Here is a 20,354-nt window from a genome sequence, read left to right as displayed (position 1 = left end):
ACAGAACTCCACAGTTTTTCCTCTGGCCAAGGTCCCAAACACCCAACAAGCCTTTGCTGATATAAAAGCTGCATTGCATTGTTCAATAGCAGAAACATAGTTGTGCTTTCTTAACTATAGTAGTAAAGAGAATGACAGCACATTGATAAATGGTATATCACAGGTATAACGGGCAAATGGTTTTAGATATTGTTGTTCAATGCTAACTTTAAGCACCTGCTCCATGGCCTTGCATTCAGCATCATCCCTGCAGACTGAGAATTGGAATCAATTAAAGTAGAAGAAGGCTAGAAATGACTAACTACTCTCCTGAGTCACTTGTTCCATGAACCATAGCGAGGTAAAAACAAGACAGCAAAACTTGTTCTTTGATTAGAAAAAAATAACCTAAACAGGATTCATTTGACATTTCTGGAGCGTTTAAATGGGCCCTTTGTATGCAAAGAATATTTCCATTATTTTTATGCCCTCATGCTGACAAGAGCTGGAGCCGGTATGCTTTCAGGTTGTCCGTCTGTCCCATTCTTGTGAACACAATATCTCAGTTTTGCCCTGAGGGAACTTGTTTAAATTCAGCCCAAACGTCCACTTGAACTCAAGAATGAACTGATTCCATTTTGGGAGTCAGAGGTCAAGGTAATTGTGACCTCACATCTAACCTTTCTTGTGATATAACAAGCACATCTTGAAATTTGGCCAACATCCAACATAACCCAGTTGACGGGATTAGATTTTGAGGGGTGAAAAGTCAAGGTCACTGTGACCCCCCCTTGAATGCAATATTTTCAGCGTGATATCTTAGGAACTTACTCGCATTTGGCACAGCCGTTCATTTCGACTCAAGGATGAACAAACTGAGTCTGGAAAATCATGCATGTAAACTGCAACTTGACTAGTTCTTGGAGGCATACAGCACAACAGCAGTAGGTTAATTCTAGTTTTCTTTTGTCCTGTGCTTGGTCAGCCAGTCTGACACTGTGTGCAACTATGCAGAGACATCAGTTTGATCACTGTTAATCAGTGACTCTTCAAGTGACGACATTATGCAACATAAACCAAAGTCCTGGGCAGTTTGACTACTTGTTCGAACAGTAGCACTAGAAGAAAAGTGAGGGGTTCACTAAAGTTATTACAGTTCATCCAGAGAGAGACAAAAATGTATGAAGCATATTACTTGGCAGTTTTTCCAATAGCTGTCATTACTCTGGATGTCAACGTGCTGTTGGCAGAAGAAAAAGGCCTGGGCACATCAGAATCATTAGGCCTATTCCTCTGGGGACCATGAATGTCTATGTTTCACGGCTAGCCATCAAATAGTTGTCTTAACATTTTAGTTTGGATCAAAGTGGTTGACTGACAGTCACGACTGGAGCCATGCTGCTCTATAGTATATGCTCCAGTATCTAGTACTGTATTCTACTTTGAAAAGAAATAAAAACACTTGTTTGAGTGAATTTTTTTTCCAAACGATCAACTAGTGATCAGATGAGACCTGTTTCTAGTTTCTGATAGTTCATGCTGAGGCAGGCTCTTGTTCATAGCTGTAAGAAGGGTAGAAAGGGAGATGGATATGTGTATGTGCATGCATGATAGTGTTAGTTTCACTGGATGGCTCATTTTAAGTCAGTGTTTGTGGACTTTCGATCTCTGATATGCATAATTGGTTACGTTGTTTAAAGACAAAACATTCAGAGCCAGGGCTTCATGATTAGTGTTAGTGTTTGTTAAAAACTGCAATAAACTGCTCCTGTACTCACTGCTTACCCTTGTTTCAGGAACACATGATCCTCTGCCGCTTTGCAGACCAAACTGCTGTCCAGCTTCCTCCTGAGAGGCGACTTATAGGTAAAGTACTGTCCTCTACATCTACAACAATACTCTTTAACAGCAATTGTTTTGTACCTTTTTCTATATTCAAATGTGTACTATATTTATATTTATTTTTATATTTTTATTGCATATTTTTATTTATTTATTTATTTATTTAACCAGGTAAGGTAATTGAGAACCAATTCTCATTTATATCATCGACCTGGCCAAGAGGCAGCATGGGGGACAGATGCAAAACAGTAATTTATAACCAAAGACTTACAAAAAAAAACACATTGCAAGAAATGAAACCATTTAAAACATTCCTAAATAAAATGAATTATTATTATTATTATTATTATTAATGTCAGTGCAGTATATACACAGCTGCCATCTGTGGTGTTTTTCCGTGGAATTTGCTTGTTCCTACTTTGCCAGAATTTCCTTCAGGCGCTCATGTGTTTTCCCACAATCCACATGCAGCTAGGTAAACTGGTGACGCTAAATGCTTGCAAGTGTTAAATTGAGTGTGCTAGCTCTGTGATGAACCGGCGACCTGTCTGGGGTGTACCCTATCTCCTTCCCAATGACAGTTTGGATTTGCTCCAACAGCCCCACAACTCTTAACAGGATAAGAAGTTTAGATAATGAATGGATAGATGGAATTGTATGCCAAATTTCATGGGAATGTTTTTTTTTTTTTTCCCCAATCCTGATGGTCACAGTGCCGGTTTGATATCTGTTTATCACGATGTACACCAGTGAGACATGTTTGCATGTGACTCTGTTTATTACACCTGAGCAATTATCTGTTACATGTCAGTGTTGTAAGGTTTTTGTTTTTTTTTTACTGCCACCCAACCCTACCCCCCTTTCTCAAAAACCCTAGACTTGTGAGAAGTGTGAAAAATGTTAATGCAGGGATTTTATCAGAGTGACAAAACAGCTGCATTGAACAGCTGCCAGATCACTGTTGTCAGACTGAGGGGGAAGTGTTTTGTCAGACTGAAACCTCCAGGCCTGTGCTGGAGCTTCACTGTACAGTGTTTATGTTGCGGACTCTCTATGCCCTGTTAGCTCTTAAGCTTATCAGAGCTTCCCACAGAATCCGAGGAGGATCCCAAAAGAGTTGTCGGTCTGAAGCCCTTTCATCTGTACCTGATGCCACCTGTCACAGTGGTTTCTGCTCTATAGCACCTAACAGGGCTCAACCTTTCTTACTAACATTTTCAAACCATGTTTGATCTCATCCATCTCTCTCTCCAGAGCCTACCAGAGTGACTTTGACCAACTAAATTCCTAACTGCTAAACTGCATAATCTGAAATCTTAAAGAATGCTCTAATAGAAAAGTAGGTAATGCTTAAGAATACAGCCCACAACATACTACATAATTACACAAATTTACAGGGTACCCATTTCCAATGATGTACTAGCTGTAGAGTTAATGTCCATACTTTTACGTACAACGGGACAAGATGCAGAGTTTGATGAATGAGGCAGTAAATTAAGTATTTCCTAACTAGGGGTTATCTATAATGTTATGTGGTATGTATATGACCTTTGTGTTTAGAAACCACGTCAAGTTTGATAGCAACATAGCAAGAACCTTTACTATAAGTATTATTGTTATTATTACGAGATACTGGATGACCATTACTGAGCAGCAAACATGGAAATGTGGGCATGATGGAGTAATTACCTTCTGCAGTGATTTTTCTTTTAAAATTAATTTACAGGCGACTTACCCTGATTGGATGGGTGCAGATGATGATTGTGCAGGAAAACCAATTCAGCACTTTATAGTACAGTGTGCACACAATGTACTTTTTCTGTAATTAAAGGGAACAAGGGGCTAATGATCACCGTAAATTACAGCCTGCATACGTTGTACTTGCACCATAGCCATATGGAACAGTCACAAATCTGGACATGATTGTGTACATGGTAAGTACAACATATGGGGGCTATAATATAAAGCTGTGATCGTTGAGGGAACGTGAAAATGATGGATTATTACAATGGAAAATCACTGAACGGGTACACAGTTATTACTAAAGGGTATGCCATGAAATGTTTAAGATTTAAATTGTAAACTTTAAATTGTTTTAATTTAAAAGTATGAAACTCTGTGAAGTGACTTCTGATGCTGATATGTATATAAAGCAAAACTGTAGCAATGCCACCTAATCAAACCTGACCGATATTTTAATGTTCTGTTATTGGCTGGGATATACAGTCCCAGCATAAACAGATGGGTGACAAATTAAACAACACACTATTACTGTCATCACAGGCTGCCAGGACAGCTTCGGTGCTCCTTGATATACATTCCCGAAATCCCGTAAATCTTTGTTACTCCACTGGAGGGGCAAACGCCGCTCTTTCAAAATATGTTCCATCACTTGGTGTTTTAACGATGGTGTTGGATGGTGCTGCCAGACGCACTGGACTAAAATATTACTGTTCATTTGCGTTAACATCTGGTGACACTCAATCTGATAGCATTTGATTCACAGCATTTTCATAGTCATCAAATCATTTGGTGCAGCCCCGTTCCCTATGGATGGAGATGTGATTTTGCTAAAAGGGACAACTCACATCAGATTAGAAACTGTTCCGTCAAAGAACAAAGTCACTTAGGGGTTGCCCTGTGTGTTTGTAACCGGACATTCATTGTATCACGCTGTACAGTACAAATGTCTCTTTGAAACCCAACTGAATCCAGAAGATGTGCCCAAAAAATAAAATTAGATTAGAATTCTACTATACAATGTATCATTGTAGTAGACTTGAGGAATCGTTTGCCAATAATGCTTGTACAGATTGCGTAAAAGCTATAATAATTTCAATATTAGATATACAGTAGCTGAAGCAATGGGTACCTAATTGGTTATTGTAATTATCAATCACAAAAAGTAGCAAACTATTTTTTTCTGCTCTGTCAATGTGAAAATATACTGCTTATCATCAGTATAATATAATGTGTTTTTTTGTTGTTGTTGTTGTTGTTGAAAACCAAAACAATAATACATTTAACATGTCACTTCCTGTTGTCCATGTTGCTAGAAATTAGAAATAATCATTTGCAACCCTGAAATTCTCGTTCTTCTAGAATTAAGTGATACTGGGACATTTTATTTATATATAAATAAATGTTTCTATTTATTCTTTATTTTTTTGCACCACACAGGTAAACAGTGTATGGGCCTGGTAGACTTGGACCGGTCGTGGGCAGCAGAGAGTCATGGGTACTCTGTACAGGTGATGACTATGGAGCCTGAAAGCTGTTCCCCAAAAAACAACATGCTGGTGGGAAGGCCGCCGCAGAAGAGGGGACTAAAAGAGGGGGACAGTCCAAGCCAACTGGAAGCACCGGTGCATAATTAGGGCTGCAAGCACCAGTGTACAGCAGAGCATCTTCAGCGTGGTCAGGGTTTGATAAAGTACTCAGCCTCTGCAGCTCCTGGCTATGTTATGACTGTACTGAGTATACAGTACACCTATATATGTGTGTGTATAAACACACACACACTTTGTGTTTTTATCCACCTTCACCATTCTCTTATTTGTTTTTCACAAGCCATTTTGTAAGAAGTGGTCTTTTTAATTTTCTTTCAGGCTGAAGATTAAAGTAGAAGTGTCAAGATTGTTTTGATATACACGTGGAAGAGTGCACTTTGAGAATTACTCACCTCTATAGTTATTTGAGGCTTAGTTGTTGCAAACGAGCTCAAGCTTCTCACCAACTGCTACGTTACGGTCGTGCCTAAACTGTGTGATCAAGCTGTCGGCATAAACAGAAGCAGCAGGAGTCACGCAACCACATTGTGAATAGACTATGTCATATTTCCACATGCTGTTTTTGCAAACAGTCGGTGTATGGCCTTATGTGATAGAATTCAGCATTCGGCTTCCCTCTGTGGCCAGGTATTAACAGAAGAAGGAGAAATCCAGCACTCAAACTTATCTGATGATCTGAAGGTGAGATGGGGAATTATTATTTACCTCTCCTCTGTGTGTGTTTTTGGAGAGACTGCAAGGAGGGAGGGGGGGATTGGATTGAAAGTAATAACACACTGGGTAAAATATGGCATTTGTCATGGTTCTACACAGAACCTGATTATTCCTTATAAAGAATGCATGTGAATATGGTATGCATCCCATAATACGTTCAAGAGCAATGAATATTTTATGGTTCTGCTGAAAAAGGTCAGTGTGCTTGATTAGAAGCACAATGTTCAGAGCCTAGAAGCTGAAAGTCACACAATATGCTCTGTATTTCCAATCCTGTACACACACTGTAACCCCTTAAGCTTTCATTCCCCTTGGTGAAACTGGTCATCTGTTTCTTTGAAAAATCCTACGCTGTCACCTTTGACAATGCATTGCAGCTGCTTGAGAAATCTGGCGAGGTAGCCGGAGAGCCCTCTTTCCTGCTCACGCTGAAGCCAAGTTGAAACTAACCAAGAGAGGTGCAAGCATTTCTGGCATCGACCTCATCTGAATTCAGTCAGCAGAGTCAATCTATCCCGAGGTGAATGGCCAAAGACACAGCTCCTTCCAAGGACTGGAATTATTTCAAAAGGAGACGTCTGACTCCCTGTTCATGCTTGTGGCTCCGCACAAGAGCATATTACAGAAATGCATATAGGCATAAAGGAAGCGAGAGTGAGTAGGCGGCACTACTTAAATCTTGCATGAGAGAGAGGAGAATATTGAGGTTTGATGTGGGTTGAATCAGCTCAAACACCCAGGGCTGGAAAGGTGACTTGACAAGATTCTTTGTTTTGAAAAAAATGGGTGAGATTTGCGAGCTTATTTCTATGCAAATGCACAGTGTTTCTTTACTAATGATCAGCCTCGTGAAGCCTTTCTGGCAGTAATACACTGAGCTGAATTTATTATTATGGGGCTAACTGACTGGCCTCAGTGCAAAAGTACAGTGCAGATCGCAAGCTGAACCTGAAACAAATACATTTTAAACTTTCTATGAGCAATTGGATCCGGAGGATGACCATCAGTATCTACGAAGTTGATGTCATTGTTTTATTTTTTATATACACACACACACACACACAATGTGTGTGTATATGTTGTTAATCAGCATTTAAATAGTCATGGCTCATCACTTTCGTGTAATGTAACATCAGCAGACACTGAGTTTCTCTGTTTGCCATTTGTGGGTGTTTACAAAAGCAGCTCTGAACTGAACAATTTGCTACAGCAGAAAACCTCTAACGGGGAATCACGAAGCTTTTATTGTTTTATTAACTTCAGATATTACTTGCAATTAAAATTCAGCTGGTCTCTGTGTTTTGGCCAGCGGTTTCCAGTTCATTACATTACTGGCAGAGTTTAGGGTTGTTGGTCTGCAACAATTCGCCGCTCCATATTTGGGATCTCTCCCTGATTATATAATTTCTCCTTTTGCGAACTTGTTTATGTATTCAGGTTACTTTAACGGACACTGATATTAAGCACAAGCTGAGCTTAAATGGATATAGGGGACCTCTGTGTTGCCCTTTCCATTATCTTAAACATCTTGTGTTCCCTCTTATATTACCATTTCTGATGCATTATCACCCCTAAATTGTGCTTCGTTTGACTTGTTTGTTTTTCTAATAAACAACATTGAGTATAATTATAGAGGCTCAGAATAACAACAAATGATCATGCGTAAATTTTCTCTTTGGTTGCCTGCAGGTCCCAGCTGTTGTTATTTAGCACGCTCTGTGATGTTGCAATTTGTCCGCCAATGCTTCACACCCTGCATGACACATTTGCTGTCACCTTTATAACCTCAGTTTAGGATTTTCCTGCTTCTATTCAATATTTGTAATTATTTTTCTACTTTTTTTCTTAGTTTAGCATAGTCTGTTTTGATTCGAATGTAATGAGTGCTTATCCCAAGGGGATCATTAAAGGATGAATTCAGCCAAATCCCAACAAAACACTATCTTTTGTCAGTCTCTCCATTCAGTACACAGCAGGTCATCGGACCATGCAAAACCCCCAATATGTATCTGCAAATAGCTAAATACAATCAATGAACCACTCTTTCAACATAATTCCTCTGTGAATGAACAGCTGTTACCCACATCCTTCAGAAAATATTTTTCTTTGAGTAAAGTATGAGTAATACAATGTGTTTTGTGCTTACTGAAGTTTCACCTGTGGTCACTCTCATTTCCCAACACATACTAATGCTGTTGGTAATGAGGCATGATTCGGGGTGATCATCATAATAAATCAGGGTACCACATCCTTACAGTTAAGTCATGAAAAGTCTGTGATTAAACGTGTAATTATACACAGCCGGTATTTGTCCGAGCACTTGCCTCCAGAGATGTCAAACCTCGGTGCCACCGTATAGATTTATGATCAAATCAGTGACAGGGCGTATAACCAGGCGAACAGTGCCATGTATCAAAGGACGTCGGTGATTGTGTACAACCAGCAGTATAATCACATCACACCTCCATCTCATTCATCTCCTCCTCCATTACTGAAAATGATGGTGTAATTTCTTTCTTTTTTCCTCCCCCATTGAGTCCTTATTGGAGAATTATTTTATTGACTGGCTTGGATTCTTAATGCAGAAGGCTGTCATGCCAGAAAATGAGACAGGCCTTTATGGTTCTGCCCCCAGCCTGGATGTGCAGTTCACCAGATTTTGAATATGGATTGCTGCTTATGAGTTGGGCAGGAGGCAATCACCCTAATATAAACTGACATGACCTCCTGTCGAAGAATGAGAATAATGGAAGACCCAGCGATTTCATATTGTGCGTTCAATTTTCAAGAGGTGTTATGCAGAGCACTTTGTGATGGGAAAATTACATTCAAGAAAACCAGCTGATTATTATATCAGACGGATATAAGAAGCTGGAGCAACATGTGCCTGATGCTGGAAACGTGTGCTGAAGTTTTTCTATAAAAATCCTCGTCACCTGTTTATTCATGCAGTTACGGCGCCGCTGAAACTCTGATCAAACCGCTCATTTTCTGTGTTGTGCTTATGGCGTCCTCTCCTAATTCACTCCCAGTCATTTTCACTGTCTTTACTGTGCGTGCAACAGCTACCTGGGTGGGCGATGCACCTGCGTGCCTCGGCAGGCTACGCAATTAATTAAGGCATTTTCCAAAGCGCGCGCGGCACGGAGTTACGTGGCTCGCGGCTGTGCAGGTCGTGGCGTTGCATTAACGGTGCAGCTTGCTGCCAATGTGCGCTGCTCGCGTCGCTCGTGAGATTAGGTCGGACTGCAGTGGGTGCTGTTGGTCGGAGAACGCGCCGACTGAACTTGTGAGAGGAGGAGAGACAGGAGCTGTGCGCTCTCCTCCCGGTAGAGTGCGTCCCGCTCCACACACACACACACACACACACACAAACGTCGGGGTCAGTCTACCTCCAGGCAGCGCACTGGTTTCTCTCCCTCCTGAATATCACAAATGAACAACCTGAGACGGCAGCACACGTCTCCTACCTGCCCACGCTGAAAGTCCGCTGCTTCTTTGTCTATTTTTGTATTTTGTTCTTTCTCGGCGGTTTCCTGCCTCTGATTTTGGATTACGAAGAATAATCAGCGGCGTGGCCGCGTTAACTCCCGAAATCATGGCTTTATGGATAAAGTTGGTGTTGTTCTGCAGCTGCTGGGTCGGAGCAAGTGCAGACTTCGATGGCAGGTAAAGCCACATGGTTGATATTTTTCTGCCACAGCCGATGCTTTTGTGAAATACCACTTTGTGATTTAAAAGTATGTGATGATCGATTCAATGAATGTATAGTCTGTTCATGTAAAATCTACAAATTGATTTAAAGCAGCACTTTTCTGGCGTAGCTGCAACCTGAGGCATTATTTAATGCTCTCTAAACCGTAAAGTTGTCTGTAGATCCCAGAGAAAAGAGGTTGCTCCCGTTGGGACTTTCCCCCCGATTCCTTGTCTTGGCATCTTCTGACTACTATCCAAACTTTTATTTTCATTGAAACCGTAGAACTAATCTCAGTGGGTTGAATTTGCGCCTCGATGCGCACATTCCGTTGTGGTGGAGTCAGTGCTAATGCTCACACATCACACTCGCGGTTCTTGTCTTGTGCACTTATTGGGCCGATTATAAACTGATTTGACAGCGCATTGCCCTGTGCTTCGTGTTTGAACACGAAGCCACGAAGTATGCGAATATAGAGGTGTGTAGACGTGCCAGACCCTAAAGAATGCAAGTGTCCGAGATTTCCATCAGCCTATGGGTGCATCTGAGTTCAGGATGATGGATAATGGGTGTTTTCTTCCTTTTTTTTTTTTTTTTTTACAACCATGCCTAATAAAACCAAGTTGTAGTTTACTTGAAACAATCATTTAAAAGCTTCTTAACATGCTGTTTATGATAAAGCAGTTCGTGTTTATTGATGTAATGCTTATTAGATTCGTTTGAACGATATTTCATCACTTGTTGTACTTATTGAGATGGATTACCAGAGTTCAGAGTAAAACTGCACTGAAGTCCATCCAGCAGTGACAGGGCTACACAAACAAAGTCCTACTGCCAAATTTCCAACATCTCTAACAAAGACAGCAGCCAAGTGTTGCATGCACTGTATTTTTCCTCGTGTATCTCTCTGAGACACATTGAACCACAAAGCTGAATCCCACTCATGTTAAAAGTTTTTCAAATGACTGGAAAACTTTGTAGATTGGGAGTAATTGTTGTTGAAAGAGTGGGCGTGCATTTCAGAAAGCCCTTCCAGACCGACTGCCATTCCACCTGCTTGCTGATAGATTGTGGCATCTGAAGCTCTTTCAATTCAGTTTTATGCTGTGTTCCAAACTATTGCATAATAGGTGATTTGGATATCAAAGGGTTCAGCAAGCAGTAAAAGTTGTGCCTGTGTGATACAGAGAATGAGGGAGAGAGCAGAGAAGAACACAATAGCAGTTGGGTGCACATATATCGTTGTTATTTAGGAGCTTTTCTTTCTTAATCCCCATGGATAAGTCCTTTGTGACAGGCTTTCATCTGATGAGATATGCAGAGCTTTAACTTTTATTTCACGCATTGTCTTTATGTAAAGATCATTTACTTTAACCTAACAGCAGCATATTGCACATTATTAACGTCCCTTCTGATGGAGTGGCCTGTCACCGTGGCCTTAATTTGCCAGTTTTTATGGGTATAAGCTTGCCTCGGCACGAGCCTCTGCTTCAAAATTAATTCATCGAGGAAATATCCCCGGAGACTGAGTACAAGTGAAAAAGAAATTTATTACCTAGTCTCCCTCACTTGTTGCCTTTTAGACAGCGTTCCTAACAGGCTTTTTCATCTAGTCCTGAAGGGTCCTTCATGGGTGAGATTTGCTTCTTCTCCTACAGTATACTTAACCACCAAATCTGTGGCTAAAAAGATTTTACTGTTGCTGCAGGTTTTTTATTCTGAGCACGGATTCACTGACAGCTAATTTCCTGTCATGTAGCAAAGAAGACAGGACATATACAGTAGAGGATAGTCTTCCTTAGTGATGTCACTAAACTGTTAAGTCTAACGCAGCCAAGTAGCGCATACCAGACCTCCACAGTAATAATCCAAGCTGTGGACTGGTGCCAGGTTGTGTTGGTGTTGTAACATCAGACCCACATTTAAGCTTGCAGGGGTTGAGAATAAGTGTGAGAACACTGACAAAGTTAAATTCTATGGCTAGCAGGGACTGTGGTGTCAATATTATTTGTACTTTTTCCAGTATTTAATCTGACATAGTGCAGTGTACCAACATCTTAATTGCAAGTCATAAAGAAGATTTTAAATTTAGCCTGACCATATGTTCTCTGCAAGTTACCAATAAGTCAGAGTCCACTGACAGACAGATCAGTGTGTCGCCATTAGGAAAAAAAAGGAAAAAAAAACATTCAAGTACTGTCTCTCACTTAAGTAGACAGACTACACTATCAACTTTTAATGAATGTTTCAGGGGAAAGTGCAGCGTAGAGCATTTCTGTTTAAAGCTAACATAGTTTAGTTTGGGAGTAAGCAGAAATCAATGAAAAAAGTAAAGTTGTATTGGAAGTGCTACACTATGAGTGGCCTCAAAACAATCCTGAAAAGGCCTCAGTCATTACTCATGTATGTGTAGTGAACGTATACAGGCAGAGAGACTGACGTGCTATGTCCTCTATGCAAAGATACAAGATTTGCAGCAAGATCCAGTCCTGTTGTTGCCTCGTAGCAGAGTCTGCTGCACAGTGCACTGTGTGAACAGACACTTGTACATTCTAACGCGATTTAAAAGTCCCGTGGTGTGAATCTTATTTAATATTGCTTGTTGTTAGCACTGTGTCGGACTGGATTTCTGTGGTAATTTGTAAAGCTTTATTCTGCGGTGTTGCACACCATGGTGGTGGAATTAACCCATGACTGAAGTCACTGCCCGTCCTTGGCTGCACAAAGTCTCCTTTTTCATGTTGCACCTAGACATACTATGTTAGTTAGTGCGGCAATGTTTTCATTACACGTTTATCCGTTACTTATTCAGTTCATAAATCTCTTTTTGTGATAAATTAAAAACATTTTTTTAGAAATGTGATCATTTCTGCAAGCCTGTAATGGTGACTTGTTTTTGCTGTTCAAAGTCTAAAACCTACAATATTTACTGGAAAACATGACAGGGAGAGGCAGCACCTTCCCACAATGTAGGATGCAGTGATCAGCAAATGGTCACTTTGCATGGAAAAAGACTAAAATGATTTTAGTTAATACTAGTTTGACTGATCATTTAATCATTGCAGCTCTAATGCTGGTCCTCACAAATGTATCATTCCATTTAAACACCTATAAGGATTATAAGCACGTGCAGCTTGATAGGCAGTGATGTATTTGCAGTTGTTGGCAATGTTAGACTGTATTTAAAAAGTTGACAAATAAATCATGTGTAATCTACCAAATTTGAGACGATGCATTCTGTTATACTGTTACTTTTAAGTTATTGCTAAGATTTTGCTCCAAATATGCAAATATGATGGACATCTGTTGATATGATGCAGTCAAATATAGCTTTGTTTTAATTTGCAGCCTGAAAAGTGCCACAGAATAGAGTATCAACACACAAATTCCCTCTGTGACATCATTTTAGTGTTTACTGAAAGACTACTGTGGTGCATTGCATTCCATTATACTTTTTTTTTTTTTTTTGTGTGTGTGTGTGTGTGTGTGTACTCAGTGTAAACGTTCTTTTGTATGAAAAAGCATTTAGCATTAACTGTCCAGCTGACTTTATATTTTTACCTCCGATATTTGTCAGTATCCTGTAAGGTGCTGCATGGCAATGTGTCTTGGCAGCCTGCGTGCAGATCTGGCAGCGCGTGCGGCCGACGGGGTCCATTAAAGCTAGGAGACACCTTATGACTCCACAAGCTCATGCCTTCTGCTGAGTTCTGCATGTTCAAGCAAGTCACTCACCCAAGATGCTACAGATGCAGCAATCAACATCTATGAGTGTGTGTGTGTGTGTGTGTGTGTGTGTGAGGAAAAATCCAGCCCACAGTCACGCTTTGCATGCTTGAGTATGGCTTCATGGACGGATGATAGATTAAATTATCATCGCTGAATGAGGAGTTCATGGATCTGATTGTCACGGTGTCCCCCACACTGCTCCTCTGTGAGCAACAGACTCACTGCTCTGCCAGCACTTTGTCCAATGGTAAAATAAAATAAAGATGGTGTCCAGTGAGGATATCCACCTCTCAGGTTTTTCCTGGATAAACCTTATCTGATTGTCTTTGCTAGAGAAGAGGTGTCACATTGCATGCCTGAAGGGTTATAATTATCTGCTTGACTTCCTTCAAGGCTTTGTGCAATTTGGGATCATTATTCAGGAGTTTAATACATAAAGGTAATATTGTCATGTCAATTATATGTCAGCTTTCCAGTACATCTCAAAAATTAAAGCTTTTCTTTTTCCTGCTCCTTTTTTTTTTTTGTTTGTTTGGTGATATCACCACAACGTACCCACTGTTGGTTAAAAAGAGTCATTTTCCAGCCACAAACATTCTAACAAAAATAGGTATTTGACATAGCTGCGGTGCAAATGTGATGAAACTGTGAGCTGATGAATTGTTTAAAAGCCTCAGTTTGACGTTTCCGAGCATGTTGTGCACAACTGCCGCAGGCTAAATACAGCATGAAGAGGACTGAGAGCAGCAGTGAGGACATGAAACATCATTCCATATGCACTCTGCATTTATATTTATATGTGAGTGTGTGTAAGAAAGCATTAGTGGAAAAGATTGGATTCAGTAATACAGGACCTGTTGCATCTCATGTGGTTCTTGTTTCCTTATTGCGCCCCTTTGGTCTGAACAGACCTTCCAGACACCTCTCGCCCACCATCCACTGGGAGCCCGTAGGAGTTCAGACTCTGCTCCTTTGCTCATAGTCTTCATAACATCATGTACTCAGAGCCAAATGTTATGCCCTTCTGATCCTGACATGCTGAGAAAAGTTGTAATATGTATATAATTATTTGTTTGTTAAAATCCTCCGGGCAAACAAAATATCAGCTCTACCACATTATAATTTCCTGCTTCTTGAAAAAATAACAAAGGATATTAGATTTAAATGCCAAGATCGACCATTGACTTTGTGTTCATTTTGGTAATAATTTTCTCTTTTAGATAACCGTATAAAGATTGTTTTGATTTTTGACCAATCTGACATTCACATGCCTTTTGTATCCACTATGTCTCCGAACAACATCTGCCAGTTAACACTGCTCTATTAGATGTAACTTTCAGAGCCACTTGTGGCACCTAAAATAGGTCAAAGGGGTGCAAGAACAACTCAAGTGTTAGTCACACATTTAGCTGTTTTCAAAGTGTTAAAAAATATATATATTTCCAGAGTGAGGAACAAGATTCGTGTTCAACACATCATTTTGTCGGAAATTACTACAGAACTGTGTACATACAAATTTAGCATTAATCATTGGTCTGGCAGTTAAAGAAAGCTTTTATTCAAGGCCACTAGAGCACATTGAGTGTGTAAAGGGGAAAAAATTGATTTATGTTTTTTTGATGCTGTTTTTTTTTAATGGTTATAGCTTCAGTAGATCCTATGTCTCTTTTTTATCAACAAAATCCTTTGCAAACTGTTGGTTTATCTACAGTATCATGAGAAGCTTTCAACTGGGACTAGATTTGATGTGATGATAACTTCTTTTAATATCTGCAAAGTATAGGGCCATTAGGTTGTACAGGAGCAGGTGCACCCATGGCAGCATAACCGGATCCCACATGATGCTTCTGTGTTCTAAGATGATAATTACCCCATTTGTGCTGTCACTGCGACTTACCAATGAATGAATTCAAGAGTGTCTTCAAGAGCATGAGGATGAAAGTAAAAGCTACTTTCATCCTCGTGCTCTTGAAGACACATTCAAATGTCACTGAAATGTCACCAAAATGTGTCACCGTCCTCCAAACGACGCAAATGTTTGACATAACTGGCACGACTGTTTTGTATTGGAGGGACGGCAGGGTGTGGGGAGTGCATTTCACTTGTAGAAATAGGAAGATCTAAACCTGGTCGTTTTCCAGACCTCTCCCTTTCCTTTCCTTTCCTTTCCAGTCCTGTATTCTCCCCTCATACTCTGTTGGAGTTTCTGTCTGCCTGACTGGCTTCCTGCTTGCCAGTCAGCAGACAAACATTTTCCCTGGATGTGCCACTCTCACTTAGCATCCATTGAGTTTTTTTTTTTTTCCAGTAAGGTGATTGGCAGCAGGGGCAAGCATTTGCATTTCCTCATCTTGGCGGAGAGACACTAACAGGCAGGGATAGCGGCAAAGGATGTGCCATGAATACTGAGCAACAATCTCATTCTGTCATCAGGGCACAAAAAAGGCATCTTTTGTGTAAAGGAAGTATATTAAGGGAGTATTTATTTACAGTTTGTAACTGGATTACAAGGATTCACAGTCCTCTGTGCAGGTTATTCCGTCTTGATATATTGAATTTATTCAGTGATCTATGCAAAACTCATGTGCAAGACCCCTTACTTTGATAATGACAGAGCAGCGGAAGAGCTAGGAAGAGACATAGATTTCTCACCCGGCTTTATCTTCTCAGAGCCAGACTCTCAAAGTATGCAGCTTGGATTTTCATCAGTATCCTTAAATGGACTTGTTCCTTTGCCCTATTCTCTCATAAATATGTGTTGAGCCTTGGTACAGAATAAAAGGTAATCCACATGCACTGTCTGCCAAGAAGCTATTTCTTGCTTTGAGCAGAACAGAACATGGTGTAACAAAAATATCCGACCATAATTTTTCTGGAGGAATTGCAGTTCGGGAAATAATATCTATCTGTACAAAAACTCATACCTGCCCGTCCCCTTTATAGCAGGGATGATATTATCTTGTTATTAAATTGTCTGACAAGGTCCTTAAACACTCTATTCAGCAATACATTCTCTATAACTCATGTCTTAATGTAATAAATGGTTATACCATTAAAAACATTGACTGTATTTTCAAGGCCACGAGGCAGTGTGTGGTTTCTAATCTGTTTCACAAGCCTTATAATGAACACAGCCGTAATGTCGTCTTTTCAGATTTGATTTACACTGACGACTGAATTCAAATTGGGCCTGGCAGTCTTCCAGTACAGGTTTTCCTTTTTGACATCACATGAACCAGTGCAATATGATGTGCTTATCAGTTTTCCCGCTGCTCTGGTTTAGAGAAGCAGAAGAAAGTCACTCATTAATACCCTGACAAAATGTAGTGTTTTCTATTTTAATCATTTGCAATTGAAGCTAGAGTCGTTAATATTTTTTATACTATAACTTATCTTAATATGAAGAGGTGCTGTCGAACGGGCAGGGCAGAGAATAACTTCAGAAAGGGTTAAGCAGGGCTCGACCTTTGGACCAAGGAGAGAAAAGCAACAATTTCTGCTTGAATAGTAAGTTTATTGGCAAACACACACAATGAAAGGGCTGTGCAGAGTATGAGAGAGTGTAGAGTGCCAAGCAAAGCCTTATCAAAGCAGAGGGAGGGAGAACTGGGCTGAGCAGAGAGCACCGATTCTGAGATTCAAGCTTAGCCCTCGAGTTGCAAGCTGTAGCTTTAAATGTTTTTATTTTAAAAAGACCTGAAGCTCTTAGTCCAGGTTGACTGTGGCTCGGGGTGGAGGAGTCGTCCTCCAATCCAAGGGTTGTTGGTTCACTCCTGCTGCCACATGTCGAAGTGTCCCTGAGCAAGATACTAAAGCCCATCCTAGTTGCTCCCAGTGTGTGCTCCCCTGTTGGTGTGTGGGTGTGTGCGTGCCTGTGTGATTGTGAGTGCAAATGGCTAAAGGAGAAGCAGCGTAAAGCACCAAGGTGGAAAAGTGCTACTGTATATAGGTGCTGAAGTATTTTAAAAATCAGTTCATCAAGCATTAATTTTCTGCCTCCAGGTTCTCAGCTATATTTAAAAATAATTTAGTAGACACACAGGACAGCTGTATTACTGCACTCACCAGATGTGTTCTTTTTTTTTGCATACTCAAGTAGAGTAAATGGGGCCTTTTAGAGCATGTAAACATATCAACAGAAATTCCTCAAGTGAACTCAGATATTATATACAGTTCAAAATCAATAATTTGCTTCAAATGGATTGACTGTCCTTCAACTTTCAATTTATAGAAGTAAAAACATTCACAGTTAAAGAATAGAAATGTCACACAGTTGGGTGTTTAAAAAGGCAAAAAGAGTAAAAAAAAGTTTTTTTCTATCAAAATAATATATAATGCACATTCAGCTAGTACTAATGCTCTTTTAGGAGAAATAAGTTGTGTTAATTTAGAATTAGTTTATCTAGGGGGAGGCAAACCTTTGCACCCAACTCTATGTTTGAGAGGAAAATATTCAGTTTATACACATTGTGCTTGTGTTTTCTCTCTACAGGAGAAAATTTAATCTGAAACCCTTAAAACCTCGCTCCAAACAACACCCCCTCTAAAACTGCTTTTCATTAAGAGACTTCATTTGGCTGTGATCTAATTATGTCATCCCCTCACAGGTGGCCACGCCAGATGGCCTCATCCAATGGCCTGTGTCGATATGGAACCAGGGTGGACTGCTGCTGGGGATGGACTCGCCGCTCCTGGGGTCACTGCCAACGTGAGTGTCACCATGCCTGCTACAGCTGGGGGCAAGCAGGGCTAACAAGGTTGCGAGGTTTCATGCTGGGGTCAAAGATGCTATTAGACAGAGGAGATGCTGTAACACAGTAACCAAACTCTTGGTGAAACATACACACTTAGATGCACGCCTTCACAACAGAAACACGCTCGGCAAATGGAGCATCGCACCTGGGACAATCTTTGAGAAAAGATTGACGGTAATGGCTGCTTGGACTGGATGACGGGCTGACATTCATATTCATACTGTGTGTGGCCGTAATGACAGAGGGACTGTAAGCTGCAGGTGGACACATTCAAGAGTAGATATGAGAGTGATATTGCATCGCCACTGTGCGAGAATAAGATAGTTACCAACAAAAAAAAAACAAAAGATGGTGAGAATACAATCCATGGTGTTATCAGGCGTGTATGTCTCATCGGTGTATTCAACAACACCTCTTAGACGATTCAGAGATGTCCTGTCATTACCTGTTATCGTATCACAGCACTGCAGGAGTGTCAGATGAACTCTATTAAATAATATCATGTCACATTTCCCACATATTTACATTGTGCAAAGATCCTCTTCTCTCCTGCAGTGCTACCCAGGGAGGTGTGAATATATTAACATGGGTTTCTGGCTACTTGCCTAATGTCATATCCTCTGCATGGCTTGGAGCCTGTGATGGTACAGCTGCTGCTTTGGTGTTGGAGGTTTTATCAAGAAAGGAGAAACACACTAAATTCCACTGCAGGAACATCACAATCTGCAACAACAAATATACTTATTTGTTTCTTTGTCACTTTAAACAATCAGTATCACTGTGTGTCTGTTTGTTAAATATGAAGCTACAGCCAACAGCTGATAAGGTTTGCATAAACACAGTAAAAAAGGGGAAAATGGTAAGCCTGGCTTTAACCAAAGATAATCAGAGACATGTTACATGTGCTGCAAACTCGATGTGTAATAAGTAAGCTTTAACAGCTGGCAAGCATATTTTTTTTAACCTTTGGAGAGAGCCCAAGTAGATGTCTCCCAGTGATGTATTAAGGACCCTGGGATGTTGCATTGATATGAAACTCACTGGCCACATATGCCAAAAAAAGTATCAGCCTTTCCACCCTTGTTTTTATGCTAAGCTAAGCTGCCGGTTTTAGCTTCACATTTTGTGTGCGGATATGAGAGTGGTATTGGTCTTCTTTTCCAACCCTCAGAAAGAGAGGGAGTGCATGCATTCTAAAAAGGTCAGATTACTGTTTGTGCTTTTGCTGCCACGCTTCCTGAAACTACCATTTGGTATTGATAAAGAGGTGATTGCAAAACCCAAGTTGCAAGTATTATTAAGAGACGACTGGAGGCGCATTGATCATAATTGGTCAAGCTGATCCTCACATCACAGTAAAGGATGTGAGGATCTTAAACCTTTGGCATGGTGTTTACATAAAAGCTAAGGAACTAAAAACTTTAAAATTGAAAAGCAATAGTTTTGATGATTTCCTTCGCTTTTTATAAATCTGTGCATCCATATGGAAAAGTAGAATTAAAAGTGTCATGTCGCCAACAGGATTAGCACTGCCTCTTACTTTATATTCGCCACGCTCATCTAGCAAACAGTGCACAAAACAGTGTTAGAAGTGGAGTTCAAACTGGTGACCTCTTTTAAATTATGTGTGTGTGTGTGTGTGTGTGTGTGTGTGTGTGTGTGTGTGTGTGTGTGTGTGTGTGTGTGTGTGTGTGTGTGTGTGTGTGTGTGTGTGTGTGTGTGTGTGTGTGTGTGTGTGTGTGTCCTTCCAGCGAAAACAAAAGGCTTGAATCTAGCACCAAAACCTTGGAAGTTCCTCAAAGCCAGGGTTATTGGAAGCTCCAGGCTCCAGGTTGTTAAGCTCCTGCAGTGGAAATTGCCTAAGAACGTTTATAAATTCCCTCATTCTGTGCTTTTCACTGCTGACATGACCATGTGTGATTTTTGTTCTGTATGTGTTAAAGCGCATCACATCATGCTGTTGCTGACATTTCGTTTAACTCTTTGCATTTGTTGTGGGCAAACATGTCACACACTGTTTTTCGGGTCCAAAGGTCTGCGCTGTTCCATCTAAAACACTGCTGAAATTGTTGGGTTGAGGAACTATTTTACTCCAATTTTTATGCAAAAGTGGCAGAGTGCCATTTTTCACTTGATGTTGGAGTGTACTGCACAATTTCAAGCAACACAAACGATATTACTTGAGTTCATGGACCCAGTGTTTGGATTGCTTTTAGTGCAGCCAGATTAACCTAATGTCTTTGTAGGAAGAATCTTTTTTTTATCCAACTCTCGCTACATGTCTCTGAGAAACAAATATGATAATTTTATTCTTACATAAACACTTGAAGTCAGATAAACAAGTTATGCTAA

General features: G+C 40.4%; 2 protein-coding genes across 10 annotated transcripts in view; both read left to right on the top strand.

Annotated features, from left to right (window-relative positions):
• Positions 1 to 7,762, top strand: part of gstcd (glutathione S-transferase, C-terminal domain containing) — a 48,280-nt gene extending 40,518 nt beyond the window's left edge. The window contains exons 10-11 of one of the 2 annotated variants that reach the window (XM_067496792.1): positions 1,776 to 1,845; positions 5,002 to 7,762. In XM_067496792.1, coding sequence (XP_067352893.1) covers positions 1,776 to 1,845; positions 5,002 to 5,198 — 267 coding nt within the window. In that variant the 3' untranslated portion in view covers positions 5,199 to 7,762. The remainder of the gene's footprint in view (positions 1 to 1,775; positions 1,846 to 5,001) is intronic. The other variant, XM_067496793.1, reaches the window with a different exon arrangement.
• A 1,208-nt stretch (positions 7,763 to 8,970) lies between these two features.
• Positions 8,971 to 20,354, top strand: part of npnta (nephronectin a) — a 45,072-nt gene continuing 33,688 nt past the window's right edge. For 2 of the 8 annotated variants that reach the window (XM_067496795.1, XM_067496794.1), the window contains exons 1-2: positions 8,989 to 9,494; positions 17,856 to 17,956. In XM_067496795.1, coding sequence (XP_067352896.1) covers positions 9,424 to 9,494; positions 17,856 to 17,956 — 172 coding nt within the window. In that variant the 5' untranslated portion in view covers positions 8,989 to 9,423. Of the gene's footprint in view, positions 9,495 to 17,855; positions 17,957 to 20,354 lie in introns of all 8 variants that reach the window. The other 6 variants (XM_067496797.1, XM_067496796.1, XM_067496799.1 and 3 more) reach the window with 5 other exon arrangements.

This window comes from Channa argus, chromosome 3 (genome assembly GCF_033026475.1).
Source record: "Channa argus isolate prfri chromosome 3, Channa argus male v1.0, whole genome shotgun sequence".
Lineage (NCBI taxonomy): Eukaryota > Metazoa > Chordata > Actinopteri > Anabantiformes > Channidae > Channa > Channa argus.
This window is presented reverse-complemented; position numbering and strand designations above follow the sequence as displayed.